This window comes from Monopterus albus, unplaced genomic scaffold, assembly GCF_001952655.1.
Source record: "Monopterus albus unplaced genomic scaffold, M_albus_1.0 scaffold29.1, whole genome shotgun sequence".
In the NCBI taxonomy this organism is placed as follows: Eukaryota; Metazoa; Chordata; class Actinopteri; order Synbranchiformes; family Synbranchidae; genus Monopterus; species Monopterus albus.
In genome coordinates this window covers 3,070,339-3,091,026 of record NW_018127909.1, presented here as the reverse complement: position 1 = coordinate 3,091,026, position 20,688 = coordinate 3,070,339, and the positions used below count along the sequence as shown (strand labels likewise).

The window sequence follows — 20,688 nt, the reverse complement described above, 5'->3', positions numbered from 1 at the left end:
TGGATATGCTGTAAAAAGGTACTTTCACAGACAAACTCGAGAAAGGAGTGAAACTTTCATTCCCCTTTGATCATCTCCCTTGTGCCTTCTCAGCTGTCAAAACATCAGTTGTAAAGTTTTACCTTTAGCTCCTTTTCAAGGAAAAACTAAAGCTGGCTGAGAGAAAAACTGATTTAGTGCATTGTTTGTATGGAACACCTAATGACTGGGTATCATGAGGAAATATATTCTAAGCCTGTACTTAAGAAGTGTTTCCAAACATTGCTCTCAGTATCGGTTTGTGTAAAAACTACAAATCATCTGGTACATGTACAAACACACTACAGCCATCATTCATTCCAGTAGGTCAATTCTGAAGCACACTGCACCAAACTGTGGTCAGAGTAGTGCAGGGTGTCAAACCTTGATACTTTTATGACAAATGAAATTACTTCAGTTCCACTGAGTACCAAAAAATGCTTTTCTACATTTTCATTTACTGATGTTAATGTCAAATGACCTTAAGGTTGTGCTAAATAGGTTCACTTTTTATGCTGTGGAACTGCTTTGAGTGCATAAAAATGTCATGGAATTGAAAACTAAAATTAATAATTGGTATTGAAAAAAGTATTGTTTAGGAACCAGTATTGAAGTCACGGTATCGCTATTAGTATCGGTACCCAGCCCTGGGTCAGAGTGAAGGATTATACGTTTGAATGGTGGTGTGGTGGACCATTAATCATGAATGGTTATGATTTATACTGTAAGTAATCAAATTCCTGCAGATCGGATAACAGGAGATAACATTTAATCTTATCAGTGTGTGTTTCTTCATTATTAAACACCATTTACTGTAAGTTCTATCTTTGACTGGTGATGCCTGCTGTAATTTACTGTTCAAGCTAATCTGAGGGCTCTTGCTTTGCACTGTTTAAGATGTTTTGCAAGATTATGCATAAACCGTGCTAAGTCAACCTTTGCTTATTTTTAATCATTTGTTATTTTTAGAAGATAATATAATTGGCTCGATCCTCACAAACCCAAAAATGACACTATTGTAGTCATTTATTTTTTAATGGTTGTATCAGTTGACTTTCTGGCTATAATGAGGTAAGGGAAGTTCATTACAATCTAAAAATCTACCAGGATGACATGTCACTGTATAAAGTTGTGATGGTTAATACTGTCACATTACAGATATATTACTGACAACAGCTGCTGAAAACAATGAGATGGGATTTGCAAGACTTAAAAAGAGAAAGTGGAAATTGTTGAAAGAGAAGTGGTTCCTAAGAATTTCTCCATTAAAGCTTAAAAAAACATAATCACACTCGTTTCCCAGATGGATCAAACCCTTTTCATCCATTTTGATTTGTTATAGCAGGGAAAGCACAAGAAAGGCCAGTAACAGATCTGCACCAACGATTCTACAGTAATTCTGTCATTGCCAACCCCCGTGTTGGACAAATCAAACTGACTGCTGTGTTGATAAACCTAAGTTGGTATTTAAAAGAAAAAAAGTTGCAGCTTTTCAGAATTCACTAAAAATCTTTAAAGTCACTCCAGAATTTTCTGCTTAATAGAAAAATGTTAAAAGAAATCCGACTGTTTAAAAATAAACATTAAACTACCGTATATAGAAAGCCCTTTAAAACACTTTGGGAGTTCATAGTCCATTACTGTAATTTACCTTATGCAAAGCATTACTGGGAAAATGTTAAAAAATATTCAGTCTATTGGTGACTCTTTAAGCTCTAATAATTTCTAATCTATGTTAATATCGGTAGTCTTGTCAAGAGTGGCCTACAGACCGAGGTCTAAGGACTCGACTTGACTACAATTGAATGATGACTGTATAGCAGACTGCCCAGCTTCCGTGCAAAGTGGAACCATATTAAACCCACAAGAGTCTTAAAAATCTATGATCATAGTCAGAGACCTAAAATTATGAGGCCAGATCTTACAAATTCTCACGGCCCTGGATGACAGATGTGCTTCTAATTTGGGCTCTGGCTTCATAAAGTGCCTTGAAATGCCCACTTTGAGTCCACTTTGTCTGTCTGAACCATCAGGTGTTGATTAGTGTGAGTAAGAGCCTGGTCAGACCCTGTCAGGTAGGATCACTCACGCACTCCGTAAATGGCCTAAAACTGGCACAATAACACAGGAGCAGACATCAGATTTACTCATCAGTGGATGTAGGTGGAGATGAAGGTGGTAAATCACACAGAACCAGACTCCAGGGGCCATTAATGAGACCGGAATATCTGGCAGGAGCTGTGACTTAGAGACAGAGAAGACCATATACTGTCTATGGTGGAGACAGGGCAGGAAACAGAAATGGTGTTGTGCTGCACGGCAACTTATTACAGTAATCGTCCTTTCAGCTCCTGCACAGCCTCTCCTGTGAGATGCTTTCTACATGATTGCATAAAAAAAAGCACATTCAACAATCGTGCACTATACTTCGGATGCATAAAGACAGTGAGAGATTTCGGTCTGATCCCTCTGTAGCACCGAGAGACATGCAGAAATACAAAAATTTTCATTACCAGCTTCTGAGCATGTAAAAACAGTATCGTGTTTTGAGAGAACATGAGCAGACACAGGAGGCAGATTTTGCTTCGTGGGTGGGTGCAGAGTTTAAAAATATAAAGCTTTCCCCATCCTCTGAGTGAACGATTCACAGTCCATGAACTGCAGAATCCTTTAGTGTAGAAATATTAATTTCCTCCTGTCAACACATTGATGGCTACGGCTGTAGAAAACAAATCAAGAGCCACACTATTGAACTCTGATGACAAGGGGTGGCAGCTGAGAGATGCTTGGCTCCAAAGTCAGATATTCTCAAACAAAAGGAACAAGGAATTTCATTCTGCTTGTCTTAAGATTCAAATGTTTAATGAGTCTGACATACAACAGCATCAAAGTTTTAGATGAGAAGTGAAAATGAAATAAGGGGCAGGAAACCAGCAGTGAAGGGGCAGTTATGTAACATGCTGTATATCTGACAATGATATATTCACTCACACTCACAGGGGGCCTTTGATGCATGTCATTCCCCGTCTCTCTCACTCCTCAATACTCTCTAATAAAGCCAGAAAATGCCCCAAAATAATTACATAAATACAAAACACACCTCCAAACAGCAAAGATGTGCTCAACATGCAGGGAAGAGAAAAACCCAGGAGTGACAAACCAAAGTTCTGCCAGCTACACTGAGAGCTACATTTAAAAACTGTGAAAAAGGAAAGCACTGTGCAAATGACAGCATACAAAATGTACACTAGAGCGAACGGAGGCATTACATGAAAAAGTGTTCAGTATATCGGATGGTCCTCAGTCCTGCCAACACATGTCCAACTGGCAGCGGTGTGGACACCGTGTGGCTGCTGGTGAGATGCAGGTTGTTACTCATTATAAATTACTAAGAGATTCATTGTCCAGTGAGTTTGTATGGTATATGTAAATAAAAAACATGTTTACATACAAGACAGAATTTAATTGACACAAGTGTACAATACAGAATGTGAAAAGGCCTGAAAAACAGTACATGATTGGCAAAGACAATGTGGCTCTGACAGGACAAGATTTTGGGAAATAACACAACAACATTTTAACTTTTTTTTTTTTCCAACAAATATGCCATCGACAGCATACAACTTGTGTGTGTCATCATTTTGGCCAGAATCATTCTCTCACTTGTTAACAACACTGAATCACATTCAAACATGTCTAACATCTGTACTTATGGATCAAAATGTGGGATGAATCTTCTTTGACATATTCTTCAGAAGCATTGAGAGTTCAGTACTGTCACCAACTGTATCTACTAGCCTTTACCTGAGTGGATTACCTTCTGCTGCTTCCTTGTATGGCTCACGTTTGCCCTCTCTAGGACAAAAAAGGAAACATCTCATTTGCACTTTTCTAACAGCGCATTAGATACGACACTTTTTCTTGACTCTGACATGACATTTGAAAATGATGACCTCGCTCGGTGAATTACAGACAGATTTCAAGGACTAGACAGCTACTGGATGAACCAGCGCTGGAGCTGTCACCGGTGCGGCAGGAGGAGATGCTTTGCCTTTGTAGCCCAGTGACAGGATGTGTTTCTGCAGATGTGTGATCCACTTCTCTTGAACAGACAGGGGCCCATGAAACACTTCTTCACAGAACCTGAACAACGGGACAGAAACAGATGGGTTATCTGGTACACTAGATACAACAATTTCTTGATAAAGTCAATCAGGGAATTGTGATTTTTTTTTTTTCTTTGTCAAAACTTACACCACAGTATGCAGTGTTTTGCTTGTTTCTATTTAAGTAGCTTTAAAGCCTGGATAACGCAAAATCGGTCATTTGTTTCTACACACATTACATGTTAGAAAATATATGCTGAAAATGTGAAAAGCTTGTGAACTATGCAGTACTGCACTGCGGAGTCAGGCAATAAACTGGTTTTCATTATGTTTATGTTCAGGTTTTTTTGGGCGAGGTAGAAAGCATGGCTTGATGATGTACTGGGGTCATCCTTAGCATAACCACTGCCCTTAATACTATAACATTACCCAGGGCTCCATGCTTACCTTGAGCTTTAGGGGCAGCCGTGAGACAGAATGAAAAAAAATTAAAATCATAGATGAAAATCTCAGGGCACAGTTATTTTTAGAAAGGCACTGATGCTGGTGCCTCAGTGTTAAATGATGCTAAAGGTACAAACACAAACACTGAAACGTGGTGGAGCAGGTCTAAACCGGCCATAGGGATGACTGGCCATGCACACAGAGACACAGCGGACCATGCAGCTGCTGCACTGGGCACATTACCACAGTCACACCTAAACTGCTGGGTGTGGTTAACATACTATACCAGTGGTGGATTACAGCCCGCAGGCAAAGCTGAAATTATCGCTGCTCTGAAAGTTTATGCTCATTTAGAAGGTGTTTTAAAGTTACTTCTAGTGGCTTTTTACTCACGAAGATTTTATTGCAGGTACAGTAATGAACATAGGTGTTGTAAACCAGAGTAATGTTTCACTCTCCTCCTCTCCACCACAGCTGTCTGCTCTATGCGGAGGAGCTGCAGCTGCACCACCCTCGTTCATACAGAAACACAGAGCCAGTCATTCTATAAACACTAAAACCATATTTTCTGAGTCACTAATCTCAGTGCTCCTAAATACTCAGATTTATACTCCTGTATGCAGGTCAAATGATCGCACTGCACCAGTGATTCTCCCGTTCAATTGTAAATTCTACTACACCTACTACAGCCTTTGGTTAGCTAGCTATGCTTTGGTCCCAGGAATGCATCTTCCCTGGATGCCAGAGCAGAACCATGAAGGTTTCAGTTTTCAGTTGCTTCACATGACACGCCCTCAATTTTTTTATCATTCTAATTTGGCGCAGAACACATTTATTTCGAATTTACCTGAAACTTAAGGTTGTTGAAATCACCTGGTTAGCTTGACTTGTCATATACAGTGGCTGCGGAAAGTATGCAGACCACTAACATTTTATTGTGCTGTCCATAGTCTGTATCTTGTTCCAACTATTCACCGAAGATATATAATGAAATACATCTAAATGAAAACATTCTAAATGTCTTATGCATCATTTTATATACACGTCCTCAAAAGTCAATATATACAATATAGACATATTTGGTGTGGTTGAGATCCTATTCCCAATCTCTGAGTTTGTGAAATAGTGAGCCACACACCATCTGACTTGCTTTAACATTCTGCCCATCATGAAGGGCATTACTAGATTTTACTTTTTAATAATAGTCTGCTACTCTAAACCCTCCTACTTACTGAATACTATGTGATTCTTTATATGTTGTGCTTTATTGACTGACCTGCACTTGAGGGAGTAGATTTTGCCCACCAGTTTGACCAGTGGTGTTAGGGGGGGCTTTGGCAGCAGAGCAGGGATGCTACCGGTGTGTGACGGCTGCTGGGAGTCCTGATGTTCCTCTCCTGTAGGCATGCGTTTTGGTGGGTGGACCCCTGAAATTACAGTAACGTGCAGACACCAATCTAAATATTTTTATCAGTCACAGTACATGTGAATGCTGCCATCTTCCAGACTCTTTAATCTCTCACCCCTTGGGGAACGTACACCGAGGTCGCTGCGGGCTGCAGCAGCCCGTGTGTGGCCATGTGATTGTCTGGATGAGGTGGCAGTGACACCCAAGTCCACTTTGCTGACTTTGTGTTCAGGCTTCAAGCTGCTGCCAGACACAAAGTCAGAGTCTATGGACAGAGTGGGCGAAAGAGCAGATCTCTGGGACTGAAAGAAAATAAATGAACAGCAAATTAAAATGTATGTAGTACATTATTTGCGTGTATCTGAATACAAATGGGGATTTTTAAGCGCTTTCTACAGCACAGACCACCTTCTTGATGTACAGGTCTCCCACACGGTAGCGTTGGGTTATCGCTGCCACTTTGGCTGGATCCTTCCGGATCAATTCACTGAGGAGTTCAATGGGCGAACTTGCTCCATCTGCCTTCCATTCAATGAGTCCCAGCTGTCGCAGGTGGGCTCGTGCGTGACTGGCCAGGGCCTTGCGGTTTTCAAATTCAAACCCACAAAGTTCACAGGATGTGTCTGACACAAAGATGAGAGAGTTGGAGAAAAGTATTACTCATGTATTATCAATTCATTGAGTTCTGCGAATTATTTCAATATGTAATAATTGCATTAAAATGAATATTTGTGGTAAATTTCCATCTGATATCCCTGTGTAATCCACTATTACTTCAGTGATTTCAACGCAGCAAACACAACTTCTTAGTGTCCCACTTCCCTTTCCTATCTGTTCCATACAGCCTCATTGACCATACTTCAGATCTGAATTTTTAAATGCAGAAATACTTTATGCTCAGATTGGCATCCATACCAATACTTAGTATCACAGACAGTCAGGATTGGCAGCCATACATCAAGATCAATCTCACTGAAAACAGGCTCACCCCAAGGCTGTGTCCTGAGCCCCCTGTTCTTTACGCTGCTTACTCATTACTGCACTGCCAGATTCATCTCCAATGACATCATTAAGCCAATGATACAACGGTGCTGGGTCTCATTCCAGACAATGATGAGTGTGCCTACAGGTGGGAGGTGGAGCAATTGTCTGAGTGGTGCAGATCCCATAACCTCTTTCTAAATGTGGGCAAAACCAATGAGCTGGTGATTGACTTTAAAAAGGACAGCAGACATCGTTATCACATGCCACTGACCAACAACGGTGCCGCTGTGGAGAAGGTCAGCAATGTGAAGTTCCCGGGTGTGCACCTGGCAGACATAATGGCCTTCACCACCAACACCTTGGCCACTGTGAAGAATGCTCAACAGCTACTCCACCCACTCTGCAGTCTCACAAAGGCATACATCTCACCACCTTCTACAAGGGCACCATCAGTTCCTGGTTTGGTAATAGCAGGATGTCTGAAAGCCACCAACTTCACCAAATAGTGAAAACAGCCAGGAGAATCACTGGTGCCCCTCTTCCCATTTTGAAGGAAATTTTTCATCAGTGCTGCATCAGCAGATCTACCAAGGTCATTAGAAATCCTCTGCATCCATCTCTCTGTCTGTTGTCCCTCCTACCTTTGGGTAGGAGGTACAGAAGCATAGGTGCCAGATCCAGCCTTTTTCCCACAAGCTCTTTTGAGTCATCAATGGACTGTGCACCCTCCCACTTGCCCACAACACACCTGCACTTCCTCCAAATCCAGCATCAGCATTGACACTTGAAACCAAATCACTGAATTGTTGATTGGTATAACTGCACTGTACAAATAACGGACTGTTGTGCTGGACTGCTCTTCTGCATTCCAACACTAGGACATGCCGCTATTCTGCTACATGTGCATACATGTATATGTTTTTATGTATATTTTTAGCTATAGATTTTAGTTATTTATTATTATTTTTAATCATACTGGGAGAAACACCACTTCTTTTTTTATGTGTGTATATACATAGAGACAAATAAAGAAATCCTGAATTTTGAAATCCTGTATTGGATCAGGCCATGTCTACTGGTGACCATTTTCAACTGTGAACTAACACAGAGTATTTATGGCACCAGAACAATATATGTAGGACTGACTCGAGCTCAACAGTGTGTCTCACTGTCATACAACAACAGGGACTATTCCTTTATCAGATCCATTACTACATTCTTTTAGTGGATTCTGACACAAACAGCTTGACTTTCGCTTTGCAGTGGTGTTAATGTCTGACCTGTGTGTGAGGCCCCACTCTTGCCAGATGGGGATTTCTCTTTCATGGAATAATCAAGAGGTGCAGTGCAGCTGTTGGAAGATGATTCCCCCGACTGAAGGCTGTCCCGTGACCTCCTGGAGCCTTGAGGGGTCCACGTCGCTTTGCCCGATGCCAAAGACTCTTTCCTGATTTGTCCACCATGCATCATGACTTCTTTGAGGAGATCAATGGGAGACGTTCTGATTGACCAGGCCAGGCCAAGCTGGCGCAGATGGGCACGAACGTGGCATGACAGGGCTTTGCGGGTGTCAAACAACTGGCCACAGAAATCACAAAGGACTGTTGGTGGGGACTGTACATCTGTGGGGACACAGACAGAATACATGCAAACTTTGAAAATTAAACAAATGTACAAATTAACTCAACTGGAGCATTATTAACATTAAAAGGTACCATAACAGTGGTTGGAATAGGCTTGATGTTAGCAATGAATGTATGGCTGCCTAATTTACCTGCACTGAGGCGCTTAGGAGTAGCAACAGCAGTGGGTGACTTTGGTGTGGGAGAGCTGCTGTTAGTGCTGGAAGCCTTCTGTTGGACAGACACCTCCATCTCCATAGGCTCAGACTTGGGCTTCTTAAGGAGGGGGTCCACTGCTAACCGAAAGCCTTTTTTAGCCTTTGGGGCCTTGTTACTAGGAGTATGAAGAGAGGGAGCACTCTTTGTAGAGCTTGGAGAGAGGGATGTGGAGGGAAATGGGCTCTGGGATTGGCTGGGAGCTGGAGACAGAAGTGGGGCTGTGGGAGAGGCTGAGGCTAAAGATGGTGCTGCAGATGAGTTGACTGTGCTGTTTGTTTTGGGGGGGTGCATGGCTTCTAGCACACCACTGCTGACCAGCTCTTCGACAGTTTCAACTGCAGAGCTTTTCCCCAGCAGGTCAATCACCCCAATCTGACGTAGATGAGAGCGACAGTGGCTGGCCAGGCCTTTACGATTCTCAAACTCCTCCCCGCACAGAATACAGGTATGCAGCTCTGATGTTTTAGGCCGTTTGTTGGATGGAGATGCAGGTGGAGAGGATAAATCAGAGACGCGTTTAGAAGAGGGCCTAGAGGGACTGTTAGAGGTGAGCGACTCTTGTTGCTCACTGTCAGTGGGCTTGTGGTCCTCCTCCTCCTCCATAACCTGATAAAGAAAATCAACTGGGTTGCCCTTAATCTCACTTTCAGAGATTCCAATCTGGCGCAGATGGGCCCGAGCATGACTGGACAAACCCTTGCGTGTCTCATACCAGCAGCCACAAAGCTGGCAAACATAGACCTCATCGTTGGTGTCAGAAGCTGCAAGAATGAGTAAAATGGCAAATGAAAAGCACCAAGTCAGCAAAAGACTATTGTGATGAAATGTGTTAAAACAGAAATGTTACTTCAACAGCCATATAATTACATAAACATACAGCTTATTACTTTTAACATTTATTTAAGACAATTATTCAGAATTCAGCCATACCTAAGGTGATGGGGGCATCAGTTTCCAGAGGTGCCCACAGTGGCTTGGTTGTGGTTTGGTGTTCTAAGGTGGATGAGCTGCCACCTTCAGTGCACCTAACAGCAGAAGGAGATGAGGGAAGCAGAGTGCCTGCTGACTCTTTTAATCTAGCTGGAGATCCCTGATGGTCAGTCTTCTGTGGAGTTGTCAGGATGCCAACCCCTGCCTTGTAGGAGGCACTCTTGTCCTCTGGTACTGAGGGAGTACTGGACTCCTGCTGGGTTGTATTTTTGAGAGCAGTTGGCCCAGGTGCAGAGGAGTCTGCTTTGAAATGTTGGAGGGAGCCATCTTTCTCCTGGATAAGCTGGTAGAGGAGCTCTATAGGAGCTCCGCTGCTTTCTGACAATGGCACACCAAGCTGCCGTAGATGGAGACGGGCGTGACTGGAGAGTCCTCGTCGTGTCTCAAAGTAGGTGCCACACATTTCACAAATGACTGGTTGGGGGGTTGCTGTGGGGACATTCAGATGTGGCTGTGTCATCACACATTGTGTCTAGTGAAGAGATACCAGTTCTCTCTATCTGTCTAAATTGAACTTCTGCAGCACAAATGTATCACACTGTAGGAAACTCAACAGGATCACATTTCTGTAATATAACATGCAGCCACCAATGGCCAAATGAATTACGCCGAAACAGAAACACAAAATTTTCTAATGACATTATCAAAGAAGCAGTTCATGGATTTGTCACATCTGGCTAATACATGATACAATCAACATAGTCAGTATCAGCCCTATTACCAAACTAGTGTATTCTTACAAACCAAGCCTTGAAAGGTGATATGCACAATAAATGCCATTCCTGAGGTCTGCTTTCTTAAAAATAATTATGGAAAAACCAAATTTACTATGATTTTACAGTGGAGATAAAATGATGGCGATGACCAGGAAAATAAAATTAACACTGCCAGACAACACTAAGCACGTTCAAGTACCTCTAACAATGTAATATAACGCATAATATAAGTTTGGTTACTCATCTCTTACCTTGTGAATCCATGGCTGCTAAATTGTGAATTTATTTGAGGGAAGGACGTGAAAGCTGACTTCCTGCGGATCCTGTGTATTAGAGTGGAGCAAGAAGCTATACACTGAAAAACTCATTGAAATCACTCTGATTTAAAGATCAAATGGAAGTATTACTGTCAATTTTCAAACTATAAAGTAATAATATAAACGTGGAACATACTCGTAACTTCACCGAAAAACCCAGACAACTCTGTCAAACAGCCTTAATTTGTCCCGACACGACAAAAAGTAGCTAAACAAAAGTCTCTAAGATACGTTACGTTATTGCTACTTGTAAGGTTATTCGCTGAAAGAAACATCTCTATTTCTAAGCCTAATGTTCGCCTTTTAACAAAGTGTATCTTAAAGCAAAAGTCAATAAACTAATTATAAGACTGCAAACGCAAAGCATCTTCTAATTAGCCAACGTTAATGCTATAAAAGCTAACGTTAACTTAGGCTATGATGCTATCTTTGTTGCATGCTTTGCTTTCTGCATTAAGACTGCTAACGTTAGCTGCAAGCTAGCCCTAATCCAGTTTTATCTAAGCGAAATAACAACTAGCTCTAGACATATCCTACTAAAAGGGTTACTTACAAATATAAGTATTCATAAACACAACCTGAATCAAACGGTCTCAAAACATCAGTTTCACACAATGACTGGTTGAGCGGAAGTAGTGATTGACACTTTTCCACTGTTGTACTTTTCAAAATAAAAACCTCAAGACCATCATGCCAAATGTGCTCCTCCACAAAGAAACTTAATGATCTGAACAATCAAATCCTGTTCCAGTGTAATATCAAACAAATACAATTAAAAGCAATAGTCAGGCTAAACAGAAATAAAGCAGCATTCAAGTTCAAAAAGTAAAGTACAATTAGGATATGCTTGCTGACAAAAGAATGTTTAAAAACATATTTATTAAAATGCCATGCTTACATCATTGACATGTTAAAATTCAACATAAATTTATATTAAAGCACAGCATTGCTAGCTTGAAGCATGCTGTTAATCCAACATGAAAAGAAAGTGTACTGTCAGAATCGGTGTGGGTAGGTGTGTCTCAAGGAGTATTAACCAAGGTCTCTTAGAAAACAGAAGTGCACTGCCACCAGGTGGACTGCCCTGAGAACGCTTCATGAATCTGTTTTTGCCTCCCAGCTGTCCAGGTTTTTACTCAGATCAGAGTGATAATAGAACATAGAGGAAATACTCTGTGTCCCCTAAACGTCTTCCATGTAAATTTCAACTTAAGAGCAAGTAGAGAATTATTAGCACCAAAATGTAGACCAATTAAAGTATTATAGTAAAGGTTGCTGATAGTAGCACCATATATTTTGACAATGTTATATTACCAAAGCGTATTATACTCAGGCCATCACTAATGCACCAGCATGTTGTAATTTGTCAGCATGGAGGTAATTTTAGGCAGGCTACTTTATCCTAAAGAGTTATCTAATCCTTCACAGTGTATAATTTTCCATAATAATGTATAATATATCAAAAATATTTTGTTATAATTGTTGTCAGATAAATGAAATGGAGGGAAGAATACAACATTTCTTTCAAGTATTAGGCCTAGACCAAAGTAGAAGCACTCATAAATAACATACTCATACTTCAAAACAAATTACAGTGCAATGTATTTATGTACTTTCTACTAGTGTCTGTCTGTATGGGGTTCATTGTGCTGTTAGGGTGATTTTTATTTTAAGTAGATATGAATAGGATTAGTTAAGGTTTTTATTTTATAGCACACATAAGTCTACAAACTTTTATTTCACAGTTATGTTTACGTAGTTACATATCACTCTATGTGTTCACTGAATCACTGGCCAATTACTGTGTTAGCCAACTGGAGCACTGTTTAACATCAAAGGGACTGGTTCACTAAACCACTGAATCTCATGAGATTTACAACTTTGGCGAAGAGAGTCCACAGTTACTTTATCACCACCACCTGGCTGATGAAGCCAGGGGAAATAGGGTTCACTGGGACACCAAGGTTAGTAAACAGAGATTAGCTCTGAAGCCAATAAGAGGAGAAAACTTCAAAGGCAGAACCATTATGCACACAGGCAGAGTAGTTAGTTAGAAACAAAGGAAGAAGTGAGTGTCTATGCAGAAATTAAGGCAGTATAAGTATTCCTCCCCTTCCTAGGGTGATGTCCTCTATGAGTGGAGCAGAAAGGATGTAGGAGGACGGACGGACCGAAGTACCAACAACGGGAGAGCGGAGAGTTAAGTCTAAACCACGGCTCCTCCCCAACAGTTTAGTAGTCTTTTCTGTTTTTCCTAAACAGTGAAGATCCATGTGCACATGTTTATTTTGATACATTAATGTATAATAAATTTCACACTGTAGAATATCTATTTACTAGTCTTCTCTTCTCAAATAAAAGAACACGCCTCACAGTGCCAGTGTTTGACAGTAAGTTTTGTTAATTCATTTAAGTCTCATATATTAATAAGTCCTCAGATTTTTTACCTAAGTAAAATTAGCAATACCACAGTGTAAAAGTACATGGTCTTGTATTCAAATTTTTTACTTCAGTAAAAGTACAAAACCATTAACATCAAAATATCCCTGAGCAACCAAAATAAAGGTTGCAGTTGTTAAAGGTGGAACTAATGTATCTACTTTATGTGCTGTTTTGATGATCATATATTTTGAGTTATAATTTCAGTTTCTTTATATACTGCTTGGCAGTTTATGAGTTTCCCACCAGGAATTAATAAAGTTGTAGAATGTAAAATGTATTTTATATTATTATATTACTCTGACAATTAAAGTTATCACATAAATTTGGTGGAGCAAAAGGTACAATAGCCTATTTGTCTCTGACATACAGGTATAATGATTTAGAAGTATAAAGTAGCCGAAAATAAAAATAAGTACAAATGCCTCAAAATTGCATTCACTGTACAGGTCTGTTGGTGACAGAAGAATATATAGAACTGTACTTTGGTCTATTTTCTACCGCTGTTTTAGTTCACCTGCCCTAAAAAGGGCCCACACACGACATTTACTTTGAAAGTCGGTATTTTACTTTCACTTCCGGAGGACACAGCTTGTCGTGCCTACTTCTTGCGCGCAGCACCAGTCTATTCCTTGACTCTTTTCTTCTCTTAGCAGGAGACCTGTGCTTTGCCAACTTTTCCACGGTTTTACGCAAACGCATGTGAGTCAGTTACATGTTTGTCTTGTTTTATTTTCACTTTCAGAAGTTCTTATTGTCTGCAAGATTAGTCCATGGATAGTACATGATGGTACTGGCACAAAGAGAAGCTAACTAAACAAACGGTTTTAAGATTAAGCTAATGTTAAGCTAGTAAGGCAGCGTGGACTGGTTGCTCCCCTCCTTTATAAGTGTTTGGCCTGTGCCTGTTTCTGGCTATTTCTCTGGCTTGTTGGACAGACTGGTTATTGTCCTCTTGCTTTGTTCCATCTCTGCTGCTGTCACTCCGCTTGTCAAAGGACTTTGGATGAAACTCTACACCGCTGAACTTTGACCACAGTGTTTGCTGCACGCGTAACGTTATAGCCTTATAAAGCTTTAAAGACGATACCGAAGTGTTAGCTTCTGTCGGCTTTGAATTGTAGCTAGGACACACACAAAAATGTTAGTGCACCCTTTGTTCGATACACCACCGAACTGTCGCTATTTAAAAAGAATGAGCACCACTTAGCTGCTCTGAGGGCGGCGTAGGATCAACATTGTTTTATGTGTGAATTAATAATAGCCTGTGTTTCCATGTAAACTTTTTAAGTGCATGTGTTCTCTTGTTGATTAGTGCGTATCATGCTTATATAACCTTCTTAACAGGCTTTTGTTCCCTATTGGTTGAACATAACCTGCATGCGACTTTTAATGTTTGCAGAACTGAACCAGGTTTTGAGCACTGCACCATTTGTCAGTGCGCTAGATTTCTGGTTAAGGTTCATGCACCTCCTCTTTTTAGTCTAAAGTTCACTGATTATTTAACTTATATTGAGGATTTAGTTGCTATCAGAGCTCCAGGTGACTCCTGCCCAGCTGCACTTATCTATAGAGTTTATGAACATTAGGATTGTTCTGCTAACTATATATATTCTGTTCCTTCTGCAGTAATCTTTCACCTGCACCATGTCCGCTGCAAATGCTAAGATCGGCAAACCTGCCCCAGACTTTAAAGCCACAGCTGTAGTGGATGGACAGTTCAAGGAGATCAGGCTCTCAGACTACAGAGGTAAATACAACTGAAGTTACTGACACAACTTAACCCACTGCCAAGGTACACAAACACTGGAATGCAACAAGTCTGGCCACGCTTGCACTGTGCTTAATTGCATTGGTCTTTTATCTTCGTATTAAAGTTGCTGACAACACTGCATGTGTTGCCAGACTACAGAGGTAATGCAGTATAATTTCTCAGATTGTATGCACCACTGACTTTGGATTTGTATCACATGTCAACCCAGTAACAGCAACGTCTTTAAACTTTTTCAGCTGTATGTATAATTTTGTTTTGACTAGAATAAACATGTTCCTTGTTTATCCTGTTTGCTCTTCAGGAAAGTATGTGATCTTCTTTTTCTATCCTCTGGACTTCACATTTGTGTGCCCTACTGAGATTGTGGCCTTCAGCGACAGGGCAGAGGAGTTCCGCAGTATCGGCTGTGAGGTTATAGGCTGCTCCATAGACTCTCATTTCAGCCACTTGGCATGGTGAGAATTCCTTCTGACTGAAAGGGAGATGATGGCTTGAATTATACTATAATTTGCATGACTTGTATTCTATGGGGACTTGATTACTTCAGTGGTCCTGACCCACCAGATTGGAAATGATATCCACACAGTTGTCATGTGTCGTAGGCAGAGCTGCTTAACAAAAGTTTTCTTTCAAGGGCAACTTTGCCAAAGTATGACACTTTGCTGTCAACATGAGTCTCTCCAGGAGCACAGCTTTCAGTAATATCTAATTTAGATTGCTACTTTATAGTTGGCGTATGCAGAGCAGCTTTGAAATGTAGGAAAAATAAATGTTAGATCTGGACTTCTAGATATCATCGGTTTATAAAATGACCCCGGTCTTCGCGCCATTTTTTTTTGGCGTTTCAAATGATGCCGTTAACGGTGAGGGGTTTTGTGGCAGATGTGAAGCAGCACCCAGCCCAGTACATCGGTTTATCTCCTGTCACTTGGCTTCTCTGCATAGCATTGATAAGTTCAGAGGTAACGGTTTGATTCAAACTGCCCTTTCTGGAAGGAAGATAAAGGAATTTACAGAGCCTGCACAATTCTAGTTGCAGTGTATTAGGTTGGTGGTAAATTCCATATCAGATTTTCAATTCTGTGAAAGTGTTGCTTCTGTTGGGCCACCTTCCGGTGTCTAGTTTATTAATATGGCACAGTCAGTTTCAGGGAAGCAAATTTACTCAGATTTCATCAGTAAATACAACATTCCTATCTTGTCTTTCTCAAAGGTGTTTGCACAAGTTCCACTTACTCAGGCCATCTCTACCTACTAGTTATTTTTATTTTATATTTTTTTGTTTTTTTTCCCCCCTCTGTGTAACTTAGAAGCATTTTACAGCCACTTTGTCCTATGTTTGTGCAATGTAACTTCACTATGCAAACAAGTTTATCCATAAAATACATGCACTAAGTGTTGATAGGCAGTTTAAATTGTTTAAAGTTCCTGAAGTGCAGTACTTTAGAATAAAAATACCAGTCTTGCCATGTTGTAATTGGTGCCCGGACCCCTACCCTCCAACAGGATCAACACACCAAGGAAGCAGGGAGGTCTGGGTAACATGAAAATCCCCCTTGTGGCAGACATCACCAAGACCATCTCCAGAGACTATGGTGTGCTGAAGGAGGAAGATGGTGTTGCATACAGGTCAGTAGGTTTTTTTTGTTTTGTTTTTTTTTTCTGATAGGCCAGTAGTCACTGTCTACTGGGAGCCTGGTAGAATAATACTTTATCTGCTCTGAGTACTACTGTAGTGACTAAGCATAACAGTTTTGTTCAATACTGTAATTTCTCAGGGGTCTGTTTGTAATTGACGACAAGGGCACCTTGAGGCAGATCACTATCAATGACTTGCCTGTGGGTCGTTCTGTGGACGAGACTCTGCGTCTGGTGCAGGCCTTCCAGCACACTGACAAACATGGAGAGGGTGAGTAAAATGTCTGCACACCAGGTAATGTTTTGCCCTTACTTGGTTTAAACTTTTGCCTGCAAAACTACATGTGAAAGTTGCTTTCCAAAAATCTTTACATGAAAATCATTCATCTGTTTTTGGCATCAGCTCATAGAAATGTCAAAGTACTGGCCTCCCCCCCCCACACACACACACATTTATCTGAGGCTGTTCTTGATCTCATGCATATCTAATGGAAACACCTACTACTCCTACTTCTCTTACGTTGATTTGATGCTTTGTGTAAATTTAGATATGTTGCCCTACACATCCCACACCTAGGATGTAAATATTTGGGAGAGGAACAAGGATTATTTTATCTGACAGTAGCTGTAAACTGGCTTGGATATTTTTGTTTTGTAGAAATGACCTTGCATTATTAATTTACTGCTCTGGGTATGCTAAGCTCAGTGTCTGTCACTGATACATTATGGTACACTTTGTCCCGCTCTCCACACAGTGTGCCCTGCTGGCTGGAAACCTGGGAACCCCACAATTATCCCTGACGTCCAAAAGAGCAAGGACTTCTTCTCCAAGCAGTAAATGGGAAGCTCTTTCAGCTGGCTTTCTAACATAGCACTTGCCTTCAGATGAGCGAGTCCCTCTGACGTTCAGTCTAATCTGCTAAACCCAACAAATGTTCAGTTTTTGTTGGAGGGAAAAAAAGTCTTTACCTGCAAATCTTTTGTCCGATTTGGTTGGGCAGCCTCATAGTCTCAAGCACTGATAGTGTAGTTTGTTCCTTTTTGTTAAAGAAACTTTGTTCTTGCTGTCATTAATAATGTTACCATCTTTATTAAAGCTGACTGACATTCTACTTGTGACCTCTTGGTGGTGCCTTAAATCTACCAGAGTAAGTTACTGGTGTATTCCAGTTCGGTGACGTCACAATTTCAAGTATTATGGTATCAGACGTTTTTGAGGTGAACATGGTGAGTCAGTCCTGGCTCTTGTATCGGAGTGTGTCACGAGGCTGCAAAGAGTTGCTTAATGGTGGGGTTTTTGCTATTTGAGTCAATACAACAAGCTGGTGTGACCACAAGGTCTTGAACCGGAAAAAATTGTTTGATATTAATACAGATTTTCATACTGTCCCAGCCACAATTGACCTGACACCGAGGAGGGCAGATCTCTGTGCCAAATTTAAGTTTTTTTTATTACTCTTCCTGAAGGAGAAACATCACAGTTCAGATCCAGTAATCCTGGTCATTGTTTAAGTTGATACAGCTCAGTGGGCACGTTTCTGTTCCGCCAATATGTCAGTTTCTGTTAATTTCACACTAGTTCTTCACCATGAGACGGTGGATTTAGTCTGGAACCTTTTGTAACCACTTTTCCCGAACTGCTGTTCTCATGGCTTGTTTTGGGAAATTGAAAACAGAATGGGGGAACTCCCATAACTCGAACAAACTAGTCATTGACTAACCTCTTCATTTAGACGCACACACATTGTGGTGTCAAGAGGGCGTGAAGGGGAGCGCGCGGCTATTCTGACTGGCAGCGTAGGAAGGAGTTCCCGGAAACCTTATCGTGTTGTGACGTTAGCAAGCTAAATTGACCATATATGGATTGACGTATGTACGTCAATAGGGAAACAATCCTACGCTGCGACTTCTGACGTATGTACGTCAATAGGGAAACAATCATACGCTGCGACTTCTGCTGCAAGACATCATTGACAACAGTGTGGTTGTGTTAACGAGAATCACTGTAGCCTTATTCATTGGAAATGGCCGTGTTAAATACGCAACACCCCAATAAGAACCAACACCAGATATTTCTTTTCATAAGTTTAGTTTAAATATACTGTACAAAAAGTAATCAGGCTCAACCTGACAAACACATAAGTTAGAAACAAACATGTAAACAGGCAAAGCAAAGATGACACTTTTAAAAATGCCCCAAGTTTAAGTGTTTTCGTTTTGTAAGATTCCTGTGTAGGATACTTTTTGTTGTCCAGCTCTCGCGTACAATGTAGATTATAAGGGCATTGTTCATTGTGTTGTCAGTGCATTTCTTGTCCAGTGTTATTAAAAGTGCATCTTCAATAAGACTTCACTTTCGGCGCTAACATGAGCTGGCAGCCACTACTCACATGTGTCATTACTTTCTGTTTGAGTTGGGCCACCTGTTCCCGCAGTAGAGAAGCAGTGTTTGACAGTCCGGCGTTATCTGTTTTCAGCACTTTCACCTTGTCCTCCAGGCGCGCGATGCGCTCCAACTTGCGCTTCCGACACTTAGAGGCTGCGAGCCGGTTCCTCAGCCGCTTGCGCTCTGCTTTGATCCGCTCCTGGTTCTCCAGATCGATGGGGGACATCGGTGGAGAGCTGTTGTCGCTGCTCTGCATGTCGGGGACTGTCTGAGGCTCCTCTTTCACCCCGCCGAAGCGCTGCGAGTGGATGCCCGCTCCGGCCAGAGAGTGCTGGAAAAGGTGAGATCCGTGCGCAATGGCATGGGTATGCTGGTACTGGTGATGATGAGGCAGGTAGCTGATAGTAGTGGAGGGATAGCTGGCTGCAGAAGACAGGCTGGGGTTCGTGGTGCAGCTACTCAGAGTGGTGTACTCGAGCGATTCTGGCTGCATGGAGGAGCCGTACACAGAGGCCGAAGCCGAGCAGGCAACGCCACCGGCGCCGATGGACACATTTGGAGGGGCCATCTGGTTCATCTTGTGTAGGTCGTCCAACGCTTTGACAAAACCTTCAGCAAAACCCTCCTGCTCCTCTGTGATCCCGCGGTTGTAGAGGTACTGAGCAGGCGTCGGCGTTGTAGTGATGACCCCGTTGCTGTTCTGGATGATCAGTCGCTCCAGTTCAGGAGAGGCGAGCTTCAGGGAGTCCACGTCCGCCGTTCCCGCTGAATAGAAATCACTGTCGGCACGCAGGTGCTGTGACTTGAAGTTTGAGTTCCGATATGAATCGGAGAAGTTCAAGTTCATATTCTGCTTTAGCAGCTTGTAGTCTGGCAGGGCTGCGCCTGGATGGCCATAAGCAGAGAGAAACGAGTCGTCATAAAACGGCTGTTCCGTTATTGTGGACATATTTCAAATCAGACAGTCAAATACAAGAGTGCGCTGCAAAGTTGTTGTTTGGACACCGAGGCTTCAGTGTCCCAACTGATTCAATCTCCAGCACAAAGTCCCGCTGTATTATTATACTGAAGATCAAAACTATAAAAAACAGAGCAAAACTTCCAAAAACAGTGGAACTGTACTGTACCAAGTCGTCGATTTGTACCTTTGGTTGGTTTCAAAGAGGAGTCCAGTGACTAATTCAGATGTTTTCAGTCCATCCGTGTGTTGTAGAGTCTTTCCTGCTTTAAGTCAGAGGTCCTTAAAGGTTTCTTCTAATGACAGGCGCCCGATTCACCCGCAGTATTTATATGATCTGGGCAACAAACCCTCCGACCAGCGCGTTGATTGGTTGCTTCCTCGATCCTCCCCGCCTCCGTGATGTCACGTAGACGTGATGACGTGATTGCCAGGAACAAGGACTGTAAACAAGATAAGGCCTATTCGGCGTGGGGGAAACTGAACGCCAGGTAAACCCATACAATAGTGTGCTTCGAGTACACGTCCACAGTCATTATTTATTAACAAGTTAGTTTAAATATTTCACAGGGCCCACAGTCATCTAAAACACAACGAGCCTATTACTGGTACACCTAATACATCCCATCAACCAATGTGACTTTAAACCTCGACAGCAATCTCATCAGA

At 41.7% G+C, this 20,688-nt stretch overlaps 3 protein-coding genes across 7 annotated transcripts; 1 reads left to right on the top strand and 2 right to left on the bottom strand.

Annotated features, from left to right (window-relative positions):
* Positions 1–3,460: 3,460 nt before the first annotated feature.
* LOC109957984 (protein Wiz-like) lies at positions 3,461–11,494 on the bottom strand. 5 transcript variants are annotated; one of them, XM_020596266.1, is made up of 10 exons: positions 11,378–11,491; positions 10,759–10,830; positions 9,732–10,220; positions 8,735–9,562; positions 8,241–8,582; positions 6,382–6,599; positions 6,092–6,278; positions 5,845–5,995; positions 3,972–4,161; positions 3,461–3,873 (listed from the first exon to the last, which is right to left on the bottom strand). In XM_020596266.1, the coding sequence occupies exons 2-9, from the start codon at positions 10,769–10,771 to the stop codon at positions 4,005–4,007; spliced, it is 2,385 nt and encodes a 794-aa protein (XP_020451922.1). In that variant the 5' UTR covers positions 10,772–10,830; positions 11,378–11,491; the 3' UTR covers positions 3,461–3,873; positions 3,972–4,004. The 5 variants fall into 5 exon arrangements, with proteins under 5 accessions (XP_020451922.1, XP_020451923.1, XP_020451921.1 ...); XM_020596267.1 differs by having other exon boundaries at positions 3,461–4,161; positions 11,403–11,494; XM_020596265.1 differs by having other exon boundaries at positions 3,461–4,161; positions 11,378–11,490.
* Positions 11,495–13,822: 2,328 nt separating this feature from the next.
* Positions 13,823–17,787, top strand: prdx2 (peroxiredoxin 2). Its single transcript, XM_020596165.1, has 6 exons — positions 13,823–13,965; positions 14,893–15,013; positions 15,339–15,492; positions 16,544–16,666; positions 16,816–16,946; positions 17,431–17,787. The coding sequence occupies exons 2-6, from the start codon at positions 14,911–14,913 to the stop codon at positions 17,511–17,513; spliced, it is 594 nt and encodes a 197-aa protein (XP_020451821.1). The 5' UTR covers positions 13,823–13,965; positions 14,893–14,910; the 3' UTR covers positions 17,514–17,787.
* A 944-nt stretch (positions 17,788–18,731) lies between these two features.
* Positions 18,732–20,324, bottom strand: LOC109957918 (transcription factor jun-B-like). The gene has a single exon (XM_020596164.1). It carries the CDS (start codon positions 20,008–20,010, stop codon positions 19,015–19,017), a length of 996 nt encoding a protein of 331 aa, XP_020451820.1. The 5' UTR covers positions 20,011–20,324; the 3' UTR covers positions 18,732–19,014.
* Between the last annotated feature and the right edge of the window lie 364 nt (positions 20,325–20,688).